General features: G+C 41.4%; 1 protein-coding gene across 1 annotated transcript in view; it reads left to right on the forward strand.

Annotated features, from left to right (window-relative positions):
- Window positions 1-9,413: 9,413 nt before the first annotated feature.
- Window positions 9,414-18,495, forward strand: part of dhx35 (DEAH-box helicase 35) — a 67,931-nt gene continuing 58,849 nt past the window's right edge. The window contains exons 1-2 of the mRNA XM_043710727.2: window positions 9,414-9,453; window positions 11,965-12,098. Coding sequence (XP_043566662.1) covers window positions 9,414-9,453; window positions 11,965-12,098 — 174 coding nt within the window. The remainder of the gene's footprint in view (window positions 9,454-11,964; window positions 12,099-18,495) is intronic.

An 18,495-nucleotide genomic window follows, 5' to 3' on the forward strand; every position in this document is an offset into this window, starting at 1 on the left:
TTCACTTTCTTCCCTCCTTGTTTGAAACAGTTCTGGTTATGAGTGGGAGTGATTTAGACCCAGAAATCAATTTCTCTTTTATATTTTAATAGGCAGATTGGTAAATGGAGTCCTGATCTATATGTTTGTCAATGGAGTTCTGGTTTGAATGCCAGGCCTCTCGGACTTCCTGTGTGTGTCTTTGTTTGGCCGGTCCCAGGCTGGCTGCATTGTTCATGCTACCACACAAAATCAATTACTGATGAAGTGAAAGGACCCGATACCCACAGCCAACAGAACGAATATCCGATCCAAAATACCCTGCAACGACTGCAACAAACACTACATTAGACAAACCTGACAGGAAACTAGCCACCAGGATACATGAGCATGAACGAGCTGCCAAAAGACATGACCAACTATCACTAGTATCCATTCACACAGACTAAGAGCAACACCTGTTCTACTGGGACAGGCTAAACAAAGATACAGTGGAATTCCAAGAGGCCTGGCATTCAAACTGAAACATTCTTAACACACACATCGATCTGGACCCCATTTACCAAACTCTCAGAAACCGAACCAGAAATTATATCGGCCACCACAACAAACCAAGACCCACAAATAGCAAGCAGGGCAGAACACCAACGCTTCACCTGATGATGCCTAGCTATGTGACAAACCATCTGAGAATGAACCTATCAGCTCAGAGAGCCAACTGATGACGTCAGCCACAACCTGAGCTACAAACCTTCTCCAAAGCTTCAAATGTCAGTAAACATTCATTATTTGCCAGTGATTTAAGTGATTAAAATAAATCCCAAACTTAAAAATGAGTGGTATAGTCCAAAAATCATTAATAAATCTCAGATGATAACATTTCCAATAGGAAGGAGACCAGAGTTGCACACAATATTCCAAAAGTGGCCTAACCAATGTCCTGTACAGCCGCAACATGACCTCCCAACTCCTGTACTCAGTACTCTGACCAATAAAGCAAAGCATACCAAACGCCGCCTTCACTGTCCTATCGACCTGTGACTCCATTTTCAAGGAGCTATGAACCTGCACTCCAAGATCTCTTTATTCAGCAACACTCCCTAGGACCTTGCCATTAAATGTATAAGTCCTGCTAAGATTTGCTTTCTCAAAATGCAGTGCCTCGCATTTATCTAAATTAAATTGCATCTGCCACTTCTCAGCCCATTGGCCCATCTGATCAAGATCCAGTTGTAATCTAAGGCGACCTTCTTTGCTGTCCACTACACCTCCAATTTTGGTGTCATCAGCAAACTTACTAACTATACCTCTTATGCTCACATCCAAATCATTTATATAAATGACGAAAAGTAGAGGACCCAGCACCGATCCTTGAGGCACTCCACTGGTCACAGGCCTCCAGTCTGAAAAACAACCCTCCACCATCACCCCCTGTCTTCTACCTTTGAGCCAGTTCTGTATCCAAATGGCTAGTTCTCCCTGTAGTCCATAAGATCTAACCTTGCTAATCAGTCTCCCATGGGAACCTTGTCGAACGCCTTCCTGAAGCCCATATAAATCACATCTACTGCTCTGCCCTCGTCAGTCCTCTTTGTTACTTCCTCAAAAAACTCAATCAAGTTTGTGAGACATGATTTCTCATGCACAAAGCTGTGTTGACTTCCTAATCAGTCCTTGCCTTTCCAAATATATGTACATCCTGTCCCTCAGGATTCCCTCCAACAACTTGCCCACCACCGAGGTCAGGCCCACTGGTCTATAGTTCCCTGGCTTGTCCTTACCACCTTTCTAAAACACTGGCACCACATTAGCCAAACTCCAGTCTTCCAATGCCTCACTTGTGACTATCAATAATACAAACATCTGGAGCGTCCGAGGCTAAGGGATGACCTTATAGAGATTTATAAAATCATGAACGGCATGGAAAGCATAAATACTCAGGGAGTCCAGAACTAGAGGGCTTAGGTTTAGGGTGAGAGGGGAAAGATATAAAAGAGACCTAAGGGGCAAATTTTCCATGCAGAGGGTGATACGTGTATGGAAAGAGCTGCCAAAGGAAGTGGTGAAGGCTGATACATTTACAACAGTTAAAAGGCATTTGGAATGGTATATGAATAGGAAGGGTTTGGAGGGAGATGGGCTAGGTGCTGGCAGGTGGGACTAGATTGGGTTGGGATATCTGATTGGTATGGACGTGTTGGGCCGAAGGGTCTGTTTTCATGCTATACATCTCTAGGACTGTATCTAAATAGCATTTGTGAATTAAACTTTGGTTTCATAGATACTTAATGTTATGTACTAAATCTGATATTCTCTTGTAAAATCCAGTGAAATAAATCATCGGTGGCTCCAATAGTAAAATTTTCTATCAGTCAGTAAATTGTGCAAGGTTATAACTTTTTAAAGTAAATCCCAATTTCAGAAGAAGTTGGAATTTGATTCTTGTTTTTTGATATTGCCAACACTACCTGTATTGTTCTTCTACATGTCTGTTATTAGTATTGCCAATTCCTACAATTATATCTGGAGAATGACCACATGTCAAGGTTTTCATGTTAAACACTTTGTGTGATTAGTACTGAACCTTCCTGAAGTGTTGATTTTGCCTCCTACCTTATCCAATGGTGGTTTCTCCATTGTCAATACCTTTTGTTTCTCAGATTCCTCCAATCTGCTTTTTCCCATCCCCACTCCAACCTACATCTTTAAGTAAATAGATCAGAGTCATGCAGCATGAAAACAGACCCTTTGGTCCAACCAGTCCATGCTGAACATAATCCCAAACTAAATTAGTCCCACCCATCTGCTCCTGACACACATTCCTCCAAACCTTTCCTATTCATGTACTTATACAAATGTTTTTTAAACATTGTAATTGTACCCACATCCACCATTTCCTAAGGAAGTTCATTCCACACTGTGTGACACAAATTTGTCTCTTGTTTTTTTTTTAAATCTCCCTCATCTCACCTTATTGTTCCTCCCTAATCTTGAAATCCCCCTCCTAGGGAAAAGACACCTACCACTAACTCTATCTGTACTCCTCCAGATTTTATAAACTTTATCAAGTCGCCTCTTGATCTCCTACGCTCCAGTGAAAAAAGTCCAAGCCTATCCAACCTTTTTTTTAATAAGTCAAACCTTGCAAAGGTGGCAGCAACCTGGAAAATCTCTTCTGAACCCTCTGCAACTTAATAATATCCTTACTGTAACTAAGTGACTAGAGCTGGACATAGTACTCCAGAAGAGGCCTCATCGATGCTCAGTGCAACCTCAACATAACTTCCCAACTCCTATAGTCAAAGGATTAAGGAAGGAAGGCAAGAGGGCCAAATGCCTTTTTAACCATCCTGTCTATATGTGATGCAAGCATCAAAGAATTATGTTCCTGAACCCCTAAGTTTCTCTGCTCTACAACACTACCCAAGGCCCTAATTGTCTAACTTCTATCCCCTTTTGTTGTATCAAAATGCAGTACCAGAGTGAAATCCATCTGCCATTTTTCAGCCCATTAACCTATTTGATCAAGATTTCTTCGTAGTCTCCAATACCCTCCTTCGCTGTCTACTATCTCACCAATTTTGGTGTTGTCTGCAATTACTAACCATGCCTTCTATATTCTCATCAAAATCATTTCTATAAATGACAAACAAAAGAGGACCAGAACTGATCCCTGTGGAACACTGCTGGTGACAGGCCTCCAATCTGAAAAATAACTCTCCACCATCATTCTGTACCCTGCTATTAAGCCAATTAATATTCAATTGGCAAGCTCATTCTGAATCCCATGTGACCTAACTTTACCAGTTAGTCTGCCATGTGGAACCTTGTTGAAGGTTCTAAAGTCCATGTAAACAACGTTACTGCTCTGCAATCATCAATTGGTTTGGTAACTTCCTCAAAAGATTCAATCAAGTTTGTGCTACATGATTTTCCTCGCACTAAACCATGCTGACTATTCCTATTCAATGTTTACCTCTACCTCTCTTAAATGTCCATAAATCCTATCTTTAAAAATCACTCCAATAATTTACCCACAACTGAAGTTACATTCACAGGTCATAAAGATGTAAAGCACGGAAACAGACCTTTCAGTCCAACCCGTCCATGCCGACCAGATATCCCAATCCAATCTAGTCCCACCTGCCAGCACCTGGCCCAAACCCCTCCAAACCCTTCCTAATCATATACACATTCAAATGCCTTTTAAATGTTGCAATTGTATCAGCCTCCACCACTTCCTCTGGCAGTTCATTCCATACACGTACCACCGTCTGTGTGAAAAAGTTGACCCTTAGGTCTCTTTTATATATTTCCCCTCTCACCCTAAACCTATGCCCTCTAGTTCTGGACTCCACCAACCCAGGGAAAAGTCTTTGTTTATTTATCCTACCTATGCCCCTCATAATTTTGTAAGCCTCTATAAGGTCACCCCTCAGCCTTCAATGCTCTAGGGAAAACAGCCCCAGCCTGTTCAGCCTCTCCCTATAGCTCAAACCCTCCAACCCTGGCAACATCCTTGTAAATCTTTTCTGAGCCCTTTCAAGTTTCACAACATCTTTCCACTAGGAAGGAGACCAGATCATTAGTTCCTTGATTTCTCCTTACCACCCTTTTTAAAGTACAACATTAACCACCCTCTCGCATTAGGTGCCTCACCCATAGTTATAGATGATGCACATATTTCTGCAAAGGGTCTTGCAATTTCTTTCCTTACCTCCCACTTCTGGGATACATTCGATCAGTAAAACCTTATTTTTTAACTTAGCCAGTCATCTTGATGTCACAATGTAGTTAATTCTGTTTCTTAATCCAAACAGATAAACAACTATACTGCATTCCATATACTACACAAACTTTATTGGAACAGAATATATAGCTCAAGTACCTTTCAATAAATCTTTAAAGCACCCTTTGAACTTCCTTTCTGGAAATATCTCAAACTTAAGTATATTTTCTTGCTGAATCCACTTTAGAGATTTTCATTGTGGTCAACAGCTGAACATTTAATCTGCTAGTGATAACAAAGATGTTTTAGGTTATTGTCAACAATATGAAAATGTGTACAGCAGCCTAGGATTCTTTACTCTTTTTGATCAGACTTGAGTTTATTTTGACTGCAAATTTGGATTATACATCCATGTTGTGGATTAAATGTCTTAAACATTAAGCATTATTCCTGTAGTGTCGTAAATGTAAAGTATTCCTCATCACATTTTTTTTCTTGACAATATCTCATTCCTATAAAACAGTGAGTAGTTAAGGTCTGGAATGTAATGCCCAGAGATTCAGGTTAACTTAAAGCATTCAAGACTAAATTGGATTGTTATCTGGAAAGAAAGAAGCTGCAGGATTACAGGGAGATGTTGGGAATAGCACTTGATGTGTTGCTCACCCCAAGAGCTAGCACAGACGTAATGGCCTGAATGGTCTCCTTCTGTGCTGTGACAATCCTGTGATAAAAAGATGCTCTGACTTGTTATTAATAATTCAGTTGGGGAGCTTTCATTTAATGTAATGAAAAGCTGAAGCACTATTCATAATCATCTAAGTTAAAAATCATACAACGCCAGGTTATAGACCAACAGGCTTATTTGGATGTACAAGCTATACTATAAATTCTGTGTCCTATGATGCTGTCCCACCAGCTACCTGATGAATGAGCAGTGCTCTGAAAGCTTATACTTCCAAATAAATCAGTTGGACTATAACCTGGTGTCGTGTGGTTTTTAACTTTGTCCACCTCAGTTCAGCACCAGCTCCTCCACATCACATCATTGTCTAGGGATTCCTTTCATCCCAAACTCTGATTTTTAACCTGATAATCCACTTCCAATCTGTACTGCAAGTAGTCCCCCATTCCGTGGTTCTCTATTTAGATATTTCTTATATGGTTCATTATCAAATGCCTTTACAGGATTGATTTATATATCATTCATTGATCCTTCTGCATCCAAATACATTATTGACTATCAAAGAAGCCCATTCAGTTAAATTTACCCTCTGGCTAGAAGACCAAACAGGCTCTTCTAATCCATATGCACTTTCCAAGCACTCTCAGATTCTGTCCTTAGTGAAACAATTTAAGCAAATAGACACAATGATGTTGTTTGTCTCTCTTTTTAAATAAATAATTTGCCACCACATAATTTAGTTATTGAGAGTGTAAAGTACATCTTTAACTTCTTTGTCATTTTCTTTTTAAGATCAATATCTAATCATTTCCCTTTGATTATGTAATTTTATTAATTTCTATAACCTGTCTGTTTCTTTTTATCTCTCGCTTCTATGTACATTTATTATGACATTTTTCATCTTTAGTGAAGAATGAAGCAAGAAACTGTTGAGCAATCTGCTTAGCATCTCTGACTTTTAACGATCTACTAACATTCAGTTGGGGTTTTGTCATTATGTGTGGAACTTCTTACTTCTGAGTCAGAACAGAAAAGCATTTGTGACACCTACTAATCCTTCCAACACTTTGCCACCGATCTCCAAAGAAAGAAATGTGTGAGAAGATACAAAATGACAATTTACATTCAAATTTGTTTTAATTAGCCCACCTTTTTGCAACCACCTTTTGCTCATGCATTTATTATCCTGACTATTACCCTTTATAAACATCTTTTCATTGGCCTTTATAGGTGATGATTGCTGTTCAACATCACTGTTCATCAGAACCAATAATTTATTTCAATATATTCCAATTCCTTCTTCATCCCTTGACTATTTAATTCCTTTGTTTATGACTTATTTTCTGTTATTCAAACCTAATGGTGCATCAATTATTTTACTGTTCCCAATATGTTGTTAGTACACAAGAATGAATTCTTTCGAATGATTCAGAGATGCCGGTGTTGGACTGGGGTGTACAAAGTTAAAAATCACACAACACCAGGTTATAGTCCAACAGGTTTAATTGGAAGCACACTAGCTTTCGGAGCGACGCTCCTTCATCAGGTGATTGTGGAGGGCTCGATCGTAACAGAATTTATAGCAAAAATTTGCAGTGTGATGTAACTGAAATTATACATTGAAGAATTGATTGTCTGTTAAGCCTTTCATCTGTTAGAATACAGTGATTGTTTCACTTCTTTCATGTGTAAATCACAAAACCCTTTTTTTAAAGTTGCATTCTCGGGTTAGCTATTAACAATGGTGATAGCTAGACAATGTGTTGAAGGTGTTAGCCCCCTGTGTTCTCTGTCTATGACCTGATGTTTAGATTGATTCCAATCTAAAAAGTGAAATAACAGAGTTTTACATAAATTCATGCAGTTTTTGAGCTCAGAGTTCGACATGAATCTATGTGGTTTTTGAGCAAAGTGCAATGTAACTTTGTACTAAAAAAATTCACCACACACAATATATACGTGTGCATGTGGGTCTTTGTCTGTCTGTGTGTGTGTCTGTCTGGGGTGGGAGTTGTGAATGTGAGAAAGTGTGTGTGTGTGTCTGTCTGGGGTGGGAGTTGTGAGTGTGAGAAAGTGTGTGTGTGTGTGTGTGTGTAGTGAGTGCAGAGTGTCTTAAGTCTGTGAGGGGGTGCATGTGTGGGAGTCTGTGTGTCTATAAGGGTGTGTGTGGGTGTCTGTGTGCGCGTCTGTGTGTATCTGTGTCCGTGTGCATGTGAGAGTGTGTGTGTGTGTGTAGTGCAATGGTGATTACCTGTAATGTGACATGAACCCAAGGTCCTGGTTGAGGCCCTCCCTATGGGTACCGAACTTAGCTATCAGCCTCTGCTCGGCCACTTTCCTCTGCTGCCTGTCCCGAAGTCCACCTTGGAGGATGGTCACCCGAAGGTCCGAGGCTGAATGTCCTGGACCACTGAAGTGTTCCCCAACTGGGAGGGAACCCTCCTGTCTGTTGATTGTTGTGCGGTGCTCATTCATCCGTTGTCGTAGCCTTTGCTCAGTTTCCCCAATGTACGATGCCTCCGGGCATCCCTGCCTGCAACGTATAAGATAGATAATGTTGGCTGAGTCACATGAGTACTTGGCATGTACACGGTGGGAGGTGTTCCCACGCATAATAGTGGTATCTATGTCCACAATCTGACACGTTTTGCAGCGTCCACCGTGACAGGGTTGTATGGAGTTGTCCTGAGAGCCGGGCAGTTTGCTACGAACAATGATCTGTTTGAGGTTTGGCGGTTGTTTAAAGGCAAGTAGTGGAGGTGTAGGGAAGGTCTTGGTGAGGTGCTCATCTCCATTGATAATGTGTTGCAGGTCACGAAGAACATGGCGTAATGTTTCAGCCCCTGGGAAGTACTGAACAACGAAGGGTACCCTGTCAAAGATACAAGATAATTATGGTGATTCAGGGCTGTTTGGCCCATCTTAATTAATCATTCCAAGAACTCCAGTGTTTCTGACTTGAAATATCTAATTGTTTCTTAAATGATTCCAGAGCTTTTACATACACTCTTCCATCTGGGAGTCTTTTTCAAACATTTTGTCATAATTAAATCAGGTGCTTCTTGCTCCCCATGTTAAATGAATGGCTTGTGCTTTTGAAGGTTACTTTGAATGCATTTTGTACACATTCTGTTATTTCTGTCCAAATCAATGTGCAGATATGGTATTTCTCTTGCCACAAGCTTTCATGATTTGCAACACATTCCTCTTAAATTATTATTCAACTGCTGTATATAACATTCACCAGAGTATTATGCACTCTTTGGTTTGCCTGGAATGATTCCAGGGCTGATACTAATGCACATATGGATGGCTTCACCATTCATAATGTCAACTATTATTAATATAATCGCTCCCTTCTTTCATTTCTTTTCTAAAATATCCTTTACATACCATCCGAACCCCATCTAAACTGCAACTGGGACCGTGCAATTTCCTGCCATGCCTTTCCTTGCTCCATTTTCTCCCTCCAATTCCACCCTTTAGCTGTAATACTGTAAGCTTTGGCACAAAGATAACTTGTTTGGTTGGCCGTTTCCTCAGAACTATCGATGCAATCACTTCTAGTGACTTAACATCGTTACCTAAGGAATCTAATGCCTTAATCATCACTCTACCTCTATGACCATTTTATATTTCAATTTGGTCCACCCCACCTTACTCGTTCAAATTCTTCTGCCAGTTCAAACGTTCTGGTCACACCTTTCTTATTTAAAAACAAGTCACTTTCAGATATTTGTTTGGCAGTTTCAGTGTTTTCTTTTGTTTGAATCAGTGTCCCAACATTTAATGTCATGAAATAAATCAGGACCTTCTATTTCTCCTCTTCTAATTGGTCTACTATGAAGCAAACCAACAAATGCAATGCGACCTTTATGTACATTATCCATTTTTATGTTTTTTTAAAAATACCAAGGTCGTGTTAACTGGGCTGACTGTGACCCAATGCAGCTCTGCAAAGTGGGAGCTTGGGTGACATCATGATGATTGACAGATCGTCCGGTGACCTTTCACACCAAGATGGCGGCCCCCATGTTAGTGCCGAAGTTTTGGAAACCAGGTAAAAAAATGAAATATTGAAAGGAATGAGTTAAAATCCGGAGCGGCAGCGGCGGGGGGACATTGCTGCGCAGCGGCAGGTAGCCCGTAGAGCCATAAATTAAAGAAAAACTTTCACATTTTAATACGAAGAGGACGGCTGTCAGCTGCTGCAGAATGGACGTTATTTCAATTTGGAAAAGGGACTATCGCAGGAAGGTGCCCGGGGAATTGGTTATGGTAACTTTGTCTCGACGTTTAAACACCCGACAGGGTTTCCTGATCGCTCTCCATCCCCAATGTCATTTTGTTGCCATGTTTATTCTTGCCCTGGCCGACCTCTCGGGCAGGATTGAGTCTCTGACTGACCCCTTCCTGGTCTGAAGGGCTTGTGATGGCATTATAAAGAAATTGCATAAAATAAAAGAAAATCACTGCGAATGCTGGAGATCTGAAGTAAAAAGAGGAAATACCGGAGGCACTCGGCAGGTCTGGCAGCATCTGCGGAGAGGGAAACAGAGTTAATATATCAAGTTCGAAAATTCTCTGAAGATGCTGTTGAGTGCTTCCAGTATTTACTCTTTATATTTAAGATCTCCAGCATCTGCAGTAATTTACTTTTGTTTTTATGCAATTTCCTTATAGTGCGATCACAAACAACAGTTTGCAAATTGCTTTGCCTGGGGTCTATAACGAAATTATTCATATCAAATTTAAAATAAAATGCTGAAGGAACTCAGCAAGTCTGGCAGAATCATTTGGAGTGCTGAAGAAGAGGCACATTGAACTTGAAACATTAATTCTGTATCTTATTCCACAGATGCTGTCTGACTTGCTGAGTTTCTTCAGCACTTTTTTTGTCTTTAATTTTTTAATAGGAATTTATGGTTAAGAAACCTCAGGTACTGAGCAGTTTGTAAACAGTTGAATGATTAAAAACCCAATGAACTTCAATATGTTTGTAACTGGCCTCTTCTGAGATTCCTATGTTGCAATGAAGGATGGAGTTTTCCTTTTCTGACTGACCTTAATTAAACATTTATGTCTAGGAGCAGCAGCAGTGGACTCACTGTGTTTCCTTTGTTCCATGTGACTTTCTGGAAATGCCCAAGTTCTCTTTTCCACCAGTGATGATTACATGACTGAGAGTGTGATTCCCATGGTTAATCTTGGTGGAGTTCCTGTCCTACTGTCATTGTATGTCTACCTAATACAAATTGGCTGTAATGTTTCAAGAAGGCAGCTTCTCAAAGGTTGCCATAAGTGCTGGCCCACGTTCCATGAATGAATAAAAGCCCCCATCCTATTGCTTAGTGAAGCAATGTATTGGAGTATCATCATGTTGGGAATGAGAGCACAGGGGCCATATTATATGATGAGTATTCCAAAAGTCCAAACTAACAGTTTGGAGACATGAATTGAAAAATCATGATGAAAATTAGGGAATTTAAATTCAATTAAGTTAATAAATCTGGAATTTAAAAATAGTATCAGTAATGGAGCTAGTGGATTGTTGTAAAATTCCATCTCATTCACTAATATCCTTTTGGGAAGGAACTCTGCCTTCCTTAACTCACCTGGCTAACATGTGACTCCAGATCACTGCAAAGGACTGTAGTTTGCTGTTAACAGATTAGCCTAACGCGCCATTTGGTTGTCTTCAAGATTCCAGCTCATCAGGACCTTCCTAAAGGAAATTAGAGATGGACAATAAATGCTCTGCCAGTGCTACCCACATTCTGTGAACAAATTGAAATAAAATATTTTGATGAGTTTGGATTCCAAGCCACTTTGAAACATGAATCCTAGCAATCCAACTGAAATTTCCTTGGTTGGTTTTCTGTCTGGCTATAAAAATGAGTGTTGACAGTGGAAAGAATTTATATTTGTGAGATGACCTTCAAGAATGTCTGAAAATACTTTTATATCCAATCTAGACTTTTCAAGTCTAGTCGCTATTCTTATGTAGGAAACAGAGATTTCTCACTAAGCCTTGGTTTAAAAGCTCATCTAAAAGATGCACCACTGACATTGCAGCACTCCCTGAATGTCACCCTAGATTTGTGTGCTCAGTTTTCTGGAGAACGAATTGAACCAACTTACCTTTTGATTAAGCAATACAAATGATGAATCTAAACCAGGGCTGATGTTCTTAAAGAGATCAGGACTGGCTATTATTGTAGGATTATGCCTTTAGACTATAAAGGTATGAGGGGCCAAATGGTCTTTATTCCTTTTTCTTACGGTTTGTAAGATCCTATCTTCATTCAATTCTGGGACAGTGGAGGCGAAAGCCATATTTCTGACAGGTGACACGTTATGACCATAGTGAATAATGGGTAAGACTGAAAAGTATCTTGTGATCAACTAATGAGTTAAATACCTCCTCTAATTGTTGAGAAAGTTCGCAGGTTAAAACACATACTTTGGCAGGAATGTGAGTTCTTCAGGAGGGAAATGAGAAGGATTGCATTTTTATTTCAAATAAAAAGGCTGATTTTAAAATTGGGTTTCACTGTATCCCATTGTTTAGGTACCGAGGGACCTGGTGTGGGTTTATCTGAGGAGCGAGTGAGTTCTGCAGAATCAAGTGACACTGCAGTGATTTACAATCGATATGCATCCCTCTCTATAGAACAACAGAGGCAAAAGCTTCCTATCTTTAAGGTATATTGATAATAATTTATATTTATTATGTCTGACATCCATTCTTAAGTTTACTTCTAGGAATGTAATTATTTCTGCTGTTTCTGTTTCTCTTTTCTCCCTACTGATGCAGCCACACCTGCTGAGTTTCTCCAGCAATATATATTTTTGTTTCAGATCTCCAACATCTGCACTTCTTTGTCTTTTTGTATTATTTATGCTTGTTTGACAGATGAATTATTTTGGCTAGTTTTTATCTTTTCCTTAATAAAGGACAAGCAAGTCTTTTTCAGTTTTATTTTCTTGAGTGGAGGCTTTTTAAAAATGATAAATATTTCAGTTTTATCATATTTTCCACAAGGATGTAGCATTTAAATTATGGTAATAATGAGAAATATCTGACAGCTCCACATAGCCAACTAAAAAGTTTTGTTGTCTGTCATGGACAAAAGGGAAAGGGGGGTGAATTTAGGTTATGATTGCTTTTTCACTCTCAAACATGAGACAGCAAGGTGGTATTTAGTTGAATCCTTTCAGTTTTTACTCTCGTCCCTTATTGAGATAAGGCAAAGCATGTTCTGTAAACCAGTTTTTCTCAGAATACAACTTTGAAATAAACCTAAGGCAAGGTCCTTTTAAATTAAAATGAAATGTAAGGTTTATTAACAAACATTAAAATTGCAAGGAATTGCTTAGCTATTTTATTCACAGAAAGCACGCAAGGTAGAAAGAAAGGGAAGGAATGCCAACATATTGATTTATTTTTTAAAAAATTAACAATGTTGGTGTTCATTTATATTAATTGGAGTCAAAGGACAAAAAGCCAACTATCGATGTTCTGTGTTCCAACTGCATCGAGCCAGCTGTAGACAGGGGGAAACATCATGACCCAAAATGCTAAAAAGAGCACTGATGCTTTTACAGTTACCTGGTCACCAAGAAATGGAAGTTAATTTCTTCCAATTGGGAGTCAGTTGGCTGATCTCAGAATAATTCTTTCCCTAGGAGTTGGGATGCATTTGGATGGCACTTGAAGTTTTGTATTATGCAATACAATCTTTGTATTTTCTTTCTTATACTCAGGGCGGCACGGTGGCTCAGTGGTTAGCACTGTTGCCTCACAGCACCAGGGTCCCAGGTTCGATCCCAGCCTCAGGCAACAGTCTGTGTAGAGTTTGTACATTCTTCCTGTGTCTGCGTGGGTTTCCTCTGGGTGCTCCGGTTTCCTCCGGGTGCAGGTCAGATGAATTGGCCAAGTTAAATTGCCCATAGGTTAGGTGCATTAGTCAGAGGGAAATGGATCTGGGTGGGTTACTCTTCAGAGGGTTGGTGTGGACTTGTTGGGGCGAAGGGCCTGTTTCCACACTGTAGGTAATCTAATCTAAAAGTAATCTAATCTAGTCCAGTTTGGCAGCAGGTATCTGAGATGCTTTGTGATGCTTTTGAGAAAGAGAGATGAAGGGAAGGCCTTTTATCTGCTAAAGCCTGGAGCTGCTCTTCTCATAATGTTAAGATAAGATTTAGAATTCCAGGGTTGTATATTTAAGCAATTCAACAAGCTCTGATTTCAGTCATGTGACAAAAACATTTCATAGAACAGTTCAGCACAGTACAGGCCCTTTGGCCCTTGATGCTGTGTCAAGCTTTTGTCCTACTCTAAGATCAGACTAACCTACATACCCTTCATTGTACTATCTTCCACGTACCTATCCAAGAGTCGCTTAAATGTCCCTAATGTATCTGACTCTACCACCACTGCTGGCAGTGCATTTCACACACCCCACTCTCTGTGTAAAGAACTACCTCTGACATCTCCCCTGGGCGGCATGGTGGTTCAGTGGTTAGCACTGTTGCCTCACAGCACCAGGGACCCAGGTTCGATTCCTGCCTCAGGCGACTGTCTGTGTGGAGTTTGTACATTCTCCCCGTGTCTGTGTGGGTTTCCTCCGGGTGCTCCAGTTTCCTCCCACAGTCCAAAGATGTGCAGGTTAGGTGGATTGGCCATTCTAAATTGCCCATACTGTTAGGTGCATTAATGAGAGGGAGATGGGTCTGGGTGGGTTACTCTTCGGAGGGTTGGTGTGGACTTGTTGGGCCAAAGGGCCTGTTTCCACTCTGTAGAGAATGTAATCTAATCTAAACTTCCTCCAATCACCTTAACATTATGCCCCGTCATGATAGCCATTTCTGCCTGGGAAAATGTCTCTGGCTATCCACTCTATCTATGCCTTTCATCATCTTGTACACCTCTATCAAGTCACCTCTTCCTCCTCCTTCGCTCCAGCGATAAAAGCCCTAGCTCCCTCAAACTTTCTTCATAAGACATGGCTTCCAGTCCAGGCAGCAACCTGATAAATCTCTTCTATACCCTCTCTAAAGGTTCCACATCCTTCCTGTAATGAGGTGACCAGAATTGTACACAATATTCCAAGTGTGATCTAACCATGGCTCTGTAAAGCTGCAGCATAACCTCGTAGCTCTTCAACTCAATCTTCCTGCTAATGAAAGCCAACACACCATACGCCTTCTTGACAATCCTATCAATTTGGGTGGCAGCCTTGAGGGATCTATGGATATGGACCCCAAGATCCATCTGTTCCCCCACAATGCCAATAATTGTGCCTTTAACCCTGTATTCTGCCATCAAATTTGACCTTCCAAAGTGAATCACTTCACACATTTCCAGGTTGAACTCCCTTTGGCACTTATGCATCCTGTCAATGTTCTGTTGCAACCTCCAACAGTCTTCCACACTATCTACCAAGCCACCAACCTTCGTGTCATCAGCAAACATACTAACCCACCCTTTCACTTCCTCATCCAAGTCATTTATAAAAATCACAAAGAGCAGGAGCCCCAGAACTGATCCCTGCGGAATACCACTGGTCACCAAGCTCCAGGCTGAATACTTTCCATCTACTACCGCCATCTGTCATAGAGTCCTAGACATGTATAGCATGGAAACTGATCCTTCGGTCCAACCCGTCCATGCCAACCAGATATCCCAACCCAATCTAGTCCCACCTGCCAGCACCCGCCCATATCCCTCCAAATCCTTCCTATTCATATACCCATCCAAATGTCTCTTAAATGTTGCAATTGTACCAGCCTCCACCACATCCTCTGGCAGCTCATTCCATACACGTACCACCCTCTGCGCGAAAAAGTTGACCCTTAGGTCTCTTTTATATATTTCCCCTCTCACCCTAAACCTATGCCCTCTAGTTCTGGACTCCCTCACCCCAGGGAAAAGACTTTGTCTATTTATCCTATCCATGCCCCTCATAATTTTGTAAACCGCTATAAGGTCACCCGTCAGCCTCCGACGCTCCAGGGAAAACAGCCCCAGCCTGTTCAGCCTCTCCCTGTAGCTCTGATCCTCCAACCCAGGCAACATCGTTGTAAATCTTTTCTGAACCCTTTCAAGTTTCACAACATCTTTCCGATAGGAAGGAGACCAAAATTGCACGCAATATTCCAACAGTGGCCGAACCAATGTCCTGTACAGCCGCAACATGACCTCCCAACTCCTGTACTCAGTACTCTGACCAATAAAGGAAAGCATACCAAACGCCTTCTTCACTATCCTATCTACCTGCGACTCCACTTTCAAGGAGCTATGAACCTGCACTCCAAGGTCTCTTTGTTCAGCAACACTCCCTAGGACCTTACCATTAAGTGTATAAGTCCTGCTAAGATTTGCTTTCCCAAAATGCAGCACCTCACATTTGTCTAAATTAAACTCCATCTGCCACTTCTCAGCCCATTGGCCCATCTGGTCCAGATCCTTTTGTAATCTGAGGTAACCCTCTTCGCTGTCCACTACACCTCCAATGTTGGTGTCATCTGCAAACTTACTAACTGTACCTCTTATGCTCGCATCCAAATCATTTATATAAATGACAAAATGTAGAGGGCCCAGCACTGATCCTTGTGGCACTCCACTGGTCACAGGCCTCCAGTCTGAAAAACAACCCTCCACCACTACCCTCTGTCTTCTACCTTTGAGCCAGTTCTGTATCCAAGTGGCTGGTTCTCCCTGTATTCCATGAGATCTAACCTTGCTAATCAGTCTCCCATGGGGAACCTTGTTGAACGCCTTACTGAAGCCCACATATATCACATCTACTGCTCTGCCCTCATCAATCTTCTTTGTTACTTCTTCAAAAAACTCTATTAAGTTTGTGAGACATGATTTCCCACGCACAGAGCCATGTTGACTATCCCGAATCAGTCCTTGCCTTTCCAAATACATGTACATCCTGTCCCTCAGGATTCCCTTCAACGATTTGCCCACCACTGAGATCAGGCTCACCGGTCTATAGTTCCCTGGCTTGTCTTTACCGCCCTTCTTAAACAGTTGCACCACGTTTGTCAACCTCCAGTCTTCCGGCACCTCACCTGTGACTATCGATGATACAAATATCTCAGCAAGAGGACCAGCAATCACTTCTCTAGCTTCCCACAGAGTTCTCGGATACACCTGATCAGGTCCTGGGGATTTATCCACCTTTAACCGTTTCAAGACATCCAGCACTTCCTACTCTATAATCTGGACATTTTGCAAGATGTCACCATCTATTTCCCTACAGTCTATATCTTCCATATCCTTTTCCACAGTAAATATTGATGCAAAATATTCATTTAGTATCTCCCTCATTTTCTCTAGCTCCACACAAAGGCCGCCTTGCTGATCTTTGAGGGGAGAAAGTGAGGTCTGCAGATGCTGGAGATCAGACCTGAAAATGTGTTGCTGGAAAAGCGCAGCAGGGCAGGCAGCATCCAGGGAACAGGAGAATCGACGTTTCGGGCATAAGCCCTTCCTGTTCCCTGGATGCTGCCTGACCTGCTGATCTTTGAGGGGCCCTATTCTCTCCCTAGTTATCCTTTTGTCCTTAATGTATTTGTAAAAACTCTTTGGATTCTCTTTAATTCTATTTGCCAATGTTATCTCATGTCCCCGTTTTGCCCTCCTGATTTCCCTCTTAAGTATACTCCCATTTTCTTTATACTCTTCTAAGGATTCACTCGATCTATCCTATCTATACCTGACATATGCTTCCTTCTTTTTCTTAACCAAACCCTCAATTTCTTTAGTCATCCAGCATTCCCTATACCTACCAGCCTTCCCTTTCACCCTGACAGGAATATACTTTCTCTGGATTCTTGTTATCTCATTTCTGAAGGCTTCCCATTTTCCAGCCGTCCCTTTACCTGCGAACATCTGCCTCCAATCAGCTTTTGAAAGTTCTTGACTAATACCGTCAAAATTGGCCTTTCTCCAAGTTAGAACTTCAACTTTTAGATCTGGTCTATCCTTTCCCATCACTATTTTAAAATGAATAGAATCATGGTCACTGGCCCCAAAGTGCTCCCCCACTGACACCTCAGTCACCTGGGGAGGAGGTAGTAAAGAGTACAATAGGTGAATGGGGGTGGGGATGGAGGTGATAGGTCGGTGGGGGGGGGAGGGTGGAGTGGATAGGTGGGAAGGGAGATTGGCAGGTAGGACAGGTCATGAGGACAGTGCTGAGCCGGAAGGTTGGAACTGGGGTAAGGTGGGGGGAGGGGAAATGAGGAAACTGGTGAAGTTCACATTGATGCCCTGGGGTTGAAGTGTGCCAAGGCGGAAGATGAGGCGTTCTTCCTCCAGGCGTCGGGTGGTGAGGGAGCGGCGGTGGAGAAGGCCCAGGACCTGCATGTCCTCGGCAGAATGGGAGGGGAAGTTGAAATGTTGGGCCACGGGGCGGTGGGGGTTGATTGGTGCGGGTGTCCCAGAGGTATTCCCTGAAGCGCTCTGCGAGGAGGCTTCCAGTCTCCTTTTCTTTGTGTCCTTTGTGTCTGCTTCAGTTGGAATACCTACATGGTACATGGGCTTCAGAAGCTTCTGGAAAAATGATTGTGGTCAATGTTGGTCATTTTCAGTCCAACAGAAACAAAAACTAAATCCAAAATATCAAAGAGAATACAATTTTCTTTGGTATTTTTCTTAATACCCTCAGCTGTGTCATATGTGATTGCTGTTATTTTGGATGAAAGCAATTACACCAACTCCAATTGTACATACGAACACATATTTATATCGTACTTTTAACATTATAAGATTGGCCAAGTTGCTTCACAGGAGTATTATGACAGGAAATTTGAGACTCAACTACTTAATGTGATATAAGGCAAATGACTAAAAGCTCAATCAAAAAGTCGGTTTTAAGGAGTAGAAAAAAAAAGGTAGATAATTGGTGAGGTATAAGGAGGGAATTCTTGAGTTTTGGGTCTTGGCAGCTGATTATATGGCTATTGCTAGTGAATGGTTGAAATCACAACTTCTTGGGAAGCCAGCAAAGATAATGTTGCAGATGACATGAACATCGGAAGAACTCCCTATTCTTTGAAAAAGATCACTGGGTCTTTTATATTC

Source organism: Chiloscyllium plagiosum, unplaced genomic scaffold, assembly GCF_037043375.1.
Source record: "Chiloscyllium plagiosum isolate Xiang-an unplaced genomic scaffold, Cpla_swu_hap1 HiC_scaffold_15, whole genome shotgun sequence".
Taxonomy (NCBI): Eukaryota; Metazoa; Chordata; class Chondrichthyes; order Orectolobiformes; family Hemiscylliidae; genus Chiloscyllium; species Chiloscyllium plagiosum.